The sequence below is a fragment of the Chroicocephalus ridibundus genome, chromosome 6 (genome assembly GCF_963924245.1).
Source record: "Chroicocephalus ridibundus chromosome 6, bChrRid1.1, whole genome shotgun sequence".
Classification (NCBI taxonomy): domain Eukaryota; kingdom Metazoa; phylum Chordata; class Aves; order Charadriiformes; family Laridae; genus Chroicocephalus; species Chroicocephalus ridibundus.
In genome coordinates, this window is record NC_086289.1 from 42,018,297 (window position 1) to 42,025,115 (window position 6,819).

The following is a 6,819-nucleotide window of genomic DNA, read 5'->3' on the forward strand; positions in this document are numbered from 1 at the left end:
GCGCTAGATACTTGCAGAGGGAAGCAGCTACTTAATCTGCCAAATTGAGCCAAAGGACTACCTCTGCTCACAAACTTCTAGGTTCTTCGGATTAATAGGAAAAAGGAAGGCAGAATGGCGTCATAGACATTAAAGGGAATAGCACATAAACCAAAACACTCAACACAAAGGAGGTTGGTTGTGGTTTTTAAACAGGATGCACAGTTTATTATTGGGCAGGCAGGTATCAATGAAACAGTTAGGTGCGTTGCAGGTGAACACCACATCAGAAGGCAGAACTGAAGCTGTCTCTGATGAGACAGGTGGTCCTTTCTCAATGCCTCAGGGCCACCGAGCCCGTGGGCAGCGCTGGCTTTGTGCTGCGCCAGAGGCCCCTCCATCACCCGTGGAGCACGGGCAGAGGAGGGGCTGCCCGTGATGCTGCCCACGCTCTGCCCGGCGCTCGTTGCTCTCGGCACATCCTTCCCCAGCCCAAGCCCGTACCAGCTTCTTACTCCATGGATCTCTCTGTCCTTTCCATTTGAAGTCAGGTCGGTCGACCAGAGAGTAAGTTCTGCTGCTGCAACGATTCTGCAGGGATGTTAGGCAGATAACTGGCTCCTCGTTAGCTCCTGTTTCATTATCAGAACTGTTAATGAAGTTCGAACTGCAAGGTCCAAATTCTGCTTCAAGATATACATTCTGCTCACACTTATAGATAATTACATTAAAGTTAAGTAAATCTATAGTTTGAAAAGCGACTGCGAAAGTGCCAGTATGAGCTTGCATAGCCATCCCCGCGATGTACAAAGGCAAATCTCAGATAAGAACTAAAATGACGGATTTTCTTATTTCTATTTCCGCAAGCTGAATCCAGGTTTAACAGCAAAGAGTGAAAGAACCTGACTGCACACACACACGTCTTCGCTCTCTCGGTGCTCCCGTGAAATGCTTGTTTCAAGGAGCCAAAAGTTACAGCGTTCTGCGCTCCTCGCACTCATCACGAACCAACCCAGCAACCTCGCCCCTGCCTCCCTCCTGCAGCGCCGACGGCGTTCCACCCAGCCCTTTGCATACCCTCCTTTTTCACCACATCTGAGATGCCAGCCCTCGCCAAATCAGCTGGAAACGGAAATTGTCCCAGTTATTTATCCTGAAAGGTAAACCTCCCAGGAGAAGCAGCGTTTGCAAACGTTTATGCAAAGAAGACTCAACCTTGATCCCCAGACTGTGTTGAGAATGTGAACTAGTGCCCCTGGCACAGTTCATCCAAGCCTAGGTCCAGTCCAGCATCAAGTTATAGCTCACAAAGCAGCTGTCTGAGAACAGCATATTCCTTCTAATAACTACCATGATGACCTTTTATTTTCAATATTAATCAGCCGTAGCGTGTCCTGCTATGAGAGCACGGTTTCCTGCTGTACCGTTGTGAGAGCACATCGCTTCTGGTTTGCCGCAGTCAGATCAGCAGCAGGAGGGCTCCTGTACAGCAAGGTAACAAGTGCATTTAGAGGAACGCAATCAGCTCATGCATATTCTATAGCGTAAATAAAGTTATCTAACAAAACGGCACTGTACGTTGGTGAACGCTCTCCTTAAGAAAGTTTCCTCCCCGCCATGTCCCACTACGAGAGGTCTCCTCCTTCATTCATTTGCTGGTGGTTGTCACCCTGCTCAAGAGCTGCCTTAATTTTGCCACCAGCATCTCTCTGAAGTGGTCACCCATTAAGAAATAAAAAACAGGATTAATGGCACTATTCAAAAACGCAATGGGTCTCGTGATGATGTAAATGATGTTGATGATGCCCTGTGTGCACACAGACACGTTCAAGGATGGTATTCGGGAAGCAAGTCGGACATTGCGCATTACGTGATAGGGAGTGAAGAGCAATGAGAAGATAACCACTGTGAGGATGACTAAAGTAAGGGGTTTTTCAAGTGTCAGGAGAGAACTGACTTGCTCATTCCTATTTTTAAGGAAAAGAACCATCTTTACATAGAAACAGCACATGATCACGAGAGGGATTAGGAACCCAAAGACCGTCAGAAACATGCTATAGATGAGGTTTTCCGCAGGGTCTCCAGAGCTCGCATAATCAAGACACTTGTAATTATTGTCAGGCGTTATAGGCTCCAGGAAATACATCAAGGGCAGCAGTTCCAGTATCACCCCAAACCATATGGCCACAGAGATGATAATGGCCGTTTTCCTCTTCTGTAGAAAATGTTCTCTGAAAGGATATTTTATAAGCATGTATCGGTCAACACTGATAACGGTGAGGAAAAGGATGCTGCTATACAGGTTTGCATGCAACAGGAATCTGTTGCTATGGCACAAGATGCTCTCCTTTGCCCATTGATCTCTGGAGTAGCTGTTCACGAGTATTGGAAGAGTACACAGAAATAATAAATCTGATAATGATAAATTGAACAGGTAGACGTTGCCACTTTTCCAGTTTTTCAGGCAGAAAATATAGCCAAACACAGCAACAGCATTTCCAATGAAGCCAAAAATGAACACAAGGCTGTACATGGTGGAAAGATAATATTTTTCTAGGGCTCTGTTCATCAACAAACAGCCATCTGTCTCGTTCACAGCCTGGAAAGTCAAAAGGAAAAGTAAATAAATAAATAAATAAATAAATAATAATATATTCACACATACATATATACACACACAGATATATAAAAATTATAAAAATTGCATGGCTATTTTTATATTGTTGCTGCAATAGTTGAATATAGCATCCTATTTCCTTATGACTTATACGGTAAATAGAGACTTAAACTCAAAGACTATCCCTTACGCACACAAGGTTTCTACTTTCAGCTATCGACCAGGGTTGCCAAGCAAGATGAAAACGTGCGTGATCTAGAACCTGTATGAGGTTCAGCATCACCTGAAAGCATCTGCCGTAGCGACCGAGCTGCCGCTTGGTCAAACCCATGGCACTACCAGGGGCTGGGAAAGTGAAAACAGCCTCTCTCCACTTTTTCACAGCCCTCACTGGCAGTCATCTGCCTCCCTGTTACCCAACGCCGGTCCCGTGGTCACCTCACTCATCACTAAAGCAGAAGTTGGCTGTCAAGATTGATAAAGGATGAACTCATTAGCAGCAATACAGCCACGCTCTGACGGTGATACTCAGAATTCGTTAAGAGGTCAGGAGAGAATGTGTTTGTTAAATTCATGGAACCGTTCATCGTGCACATTGTGCGGGTTTGCTGGTAACTCGGTACCAGAGTTGCACGGGAAGCGCTGTGAGAGAGGATGAAGCGCGTATCCTGTGCATCCCGGCAGATGTGCCGCAGCACTTCCCAGCCATTCTGGCAGGCACAGGGCATTTCTGCTCCTGGAGTTTCACAAGTATCTTCTGTTTTCTACAAAAAGCCCTTTCAAAAAAGGAAGGTTCAGCTACAACTGATCAGTCCTCATTGACATGAAAGCGACTGCGGTCAAGGGCACAGCACCATCAAATTCAGGATAAAAAAGCCTCCGAAGCCAAATTCACAAAGTTTAAGTCGCTTTTGTTACTAACCGCCTGTGAAGTGAGAACACGGCATATGATTTATTCAGGTCACAGCTCGTAACTCCTGCTCAGCCCACACCCCGGCCACCGTGGGAAAGATAACACTTTTCCAGGGCTCTGTTGGTCAGCCTTTGTCTCGCCGTGCCCAGAGCCCGGCCGGAGGAGGGGAGCCCGTTCCCTGCCGGGACAACACATGGCCGTTCGCAGCCGGGAAGAGCTGCCAGCACCGCTGCCACCCCTCCTGGGCGGCTATTTCATTTTCTCTTTGGCTCCAGACAAAGAGCTGCTCGTTTCAGCTGGGAAGTCGGTAGCACGCTCAGTATTCTTTACGGAGCAACGCTTTCTAGGAAGCCGCGCCACGCGTGAGTTTGCCTGAGGACAAATTTTGCTTTCTTTCTAAAGGTTGGTTAAAAAAAAAAATGCTTTCACGCTACAGGGGAAGAAATAGAGTAGGATCTCAAGTGCTCACTCCTCTCCGTCCTCAGGGAAACACACCCGGACCCACCTGCGGGGGAACCGCAACCTAAAGACAGCTTTTAGCGAGAGCCTTTGGTTAAAACATTAGCAAAACAATTAGAAAACAAAACGGTAGAAAAATGGGATATAGATTAAAATTGAAATCAAGCTAAGTCTAAGCTCTGAAAGAGCAGCAAGGTGGCTGCCACAGAAAGCTGCTAATGACAGTCTCCACAGTTCTTGTCATTATTGTCAGTCTTTCCTAAGTTGTTCCGGCGTCTAGAATTTGTTAATAGGTCTCTGCTCTCAAAGCACTGTATTTTATTTTAAAGGTTGATCATGAGGCGGAATAAAGTACAGCGTATTCAAAACTTCATAAAGTTACATCCAACAATTACCTACACTTGTTCTGTACCAAACAAACACAATCATACAGCCACGAAGGCTCACTCTGGTCAGAACAACCTGCCGTGCAGCACCCAGCCCAGCCCTGGCTCTTCAGGCTCTTGGGAAGAAACTCAACACGTCAGTGAGATTTGAATTCCAGAAAATGCTGCACTAACATCAGCACTTCAAACGCAACTAATAATTAAAACATTACTGCATTGACAGACACGTTGATTTAGGTAGTCATTAGAAAAAAAGACCGATTAATCAATTTTAAGGTAAGTAGTCAGTAACACAACGAAAGGATTCATTCGAAAAGGTCTCATCCGAGGAACAGCAGAGTCTCCCGGAGAAGCGGCCGTCCGGCAGCCGGCTCTCGGGCACAAGGACACCTTACCATCCCCAGGGCTGGCGCTGCCTCTCCCCCGGCACTCCCAGACCATGCCGTGGTGTGAAGTGTTGGGATCCCCGGCGCGCAGCGCAACCTCGCCACGCGGCCAAGTTTGCATATGATTCAATCATTAATGAGTCAAGACAAAGGCGCTATTTGTTTGGCTGAGCGGGACACGGGGGGCAGTTTTTGTGGGAGGAAGGTTCTGCAAAATGTGTGCTGAGCCCAGGAGAGAAGCAAACAGACACTTCCCCTCGGCAGAGAACTGTTTGGAAATGGCCGGGGCGGCCGGGCTCTGCTCCGTGACGGGGCTCAGAGACGGGACTCCCCCCAAAATGCTGCTGTGGGGGCGAGGTGCGGATCTCGCCCACAGCGAGCCATGGGCTGGCAGTCGGAGGTGCCCAGCGCCGTGCCCAGCACTCCCTCGGGCGGGCTGAGCACACCGCTCTTCATCCCACCTTTTGAGAGATCCCCGGAGGCACCTGGAGGGCAAAGCCGGCGGCTTGTGTCCTGCTGACATCCCGTCGTCTTCAACCACAGAACAGCCGCTCGCCTCACACTCAGAGATCAACCCAACAGGTGCTGCAGCCCAGTGACATCCTATAGTTATCACAAATAAAGAAAACAACCTATTTCAATTGCATGAAAGCAGAGCACTGAAGAAGAGCACTTAGTTTTCGTACAGTAACGCATTTTGACATTTCAAAGCTTGATGGTTTATTTGTCAACGCTATGTAATATTATTATGCTTTTAACTTTGAGACTAAATGCTGATTATGCAAAGTGACTCTGTTCCTGCAAGTAATGCACCTGAACCCCTTTATATCAGCACAAAAATTGTTTCTTGGTTTCAAATTATACAGTGGCATTTTTATGTGCACTTTTGATTGTGTTTTTACTTGTGGACCACTGTCTCCTGCTGTTCAGAAGCCCCCGGGCCCTCCATAAAAGATGAGGTTTCAATCTCCTGAGCCCAGGTTGGGTGCCTTGGCTGAAAGTGCTGATTGTTGCACAAGAACCTGAGGGTGCTGCGGTTTTCTTGCATAAAAAGGAGCAGGAGAATGAGCTCAGCAGCGGTTTGGGCTGAGCGGGACCGGGTGGCCGCGCAGCTGACACACGGGAGGTGTCCCAGTCTGGGATTTCTGCTGCTACAGGGCAGGTTTGTATCCAGGGGAGATTTTTAGAAAATCCTGCACTGTGCAAAGTAAGCTTTCATGTACTTCCATTTAACTTCTATCGCTGTGCATAAGCATGCTCTAAGCGAGGTTTCAAGCCAAAAAGCGGCTGCTGTGCGATCTCTCAATCCACAGTAATGCCTGAAGACAAAAGGACCAGTCTCTCTTTCCTGGCTCCAGCCTGCTACTGAAAAACCGATTCACGCTGTAGGCAAAGCTGCTGGTGTCTGTCATGGGGAGACACCAAACCAAGCAGGGCTGCGCCCCAGCAGATGGCCATGCATTTGCAAAACGCGCGTACACCAACATCTAAATGCTTCACCTGATCCCAGCCGGACCAACACTGAGATCGCATGCGGCATCTGGAAAACACGGGAAGTGCTGGCGCAGCCGTGAGCCGGGCGAGCGGCTCCCAACAGCACCGTATGTCCTTGCAGAACCCAACTGTTTGTCCCCCCCCACCCCACAGAGGACAAGCAAACTGGAGTGAAGTTTGATGCTTTAAGTGTGTCTCAAAAAGCTGTCCTCAGCTGGGTTAGCCCTTTGTACAGCTTGTGTACCCGAGGGCAAGGCTTCCTCAGGCAGGAGAGGAGCCCCAGAGGCTCAGCAGCAGTGGCAGAAGCCCAGGTGGCAGCGGGTGACAGTGATGCTGTGCCATGCTCCAGCTGGGACAGTCCTTTCACTGGAGAAGGGCATGCCCAGGAGAAAGGGACCTTTCATCGGGGTGGGGGACAGCCGCAGGCAGAGCACCGCTGGGTGGGTATCTCCAGGTCTCCGATGGACCGCTCAGGCTCAGGGTTGCGGTCTTCCCAGGCTCATCCCTGCTCCTGACTGCGCAGGTTACAGCACACCGTCTCATCCAGCCTTCTCCAGGGGCTCACTGCCACGGAGAGCGTTTTAG

The 6,819-nt window shown here is 48.7% G+C and overlaps 1 protein-coding gene across 2 annotated transcripts; it reads right to left on the reverse strand.

The window, feature by feature from the left end:
* Positions 1-219: 219 nt before the first annotated feature.
* SUCNR1 (succinate receptor 1) lies at positions 220-5,268 on the reverse strand. 2 transcript variants are annotated; one of them, XM_063338767.1, is made up of 2 exons: positions 5,202-5,268; positions 220-2,578 (listed from the first exon to the last, which is right to left on the reverse strand). In XM_063338767.1, exon 2 carries the CDS (start codon positions 2,546-2,548, stop codon positions 1,628-1,630), a length of 921 nt encoding a protein of 306 aa, XP_063194837.1. In that variant the 5' UTR covers positions 2,549-2,578; positions 5,202-5,268; the 3' UTR covers positions 220-1,627. The 2 variants fall into 2 exon arrangements, with proteins under 2 accessions (XP_063194837.1, XP_063194836.1); XM_063338766.1 differs by lacking the exon at positions 5,202-5,268 and adding an exon at positions 4,750-5,122.
* Between the last annotated feature and the right edge of the window lie 1,551 nt (positions 5,269-6,819).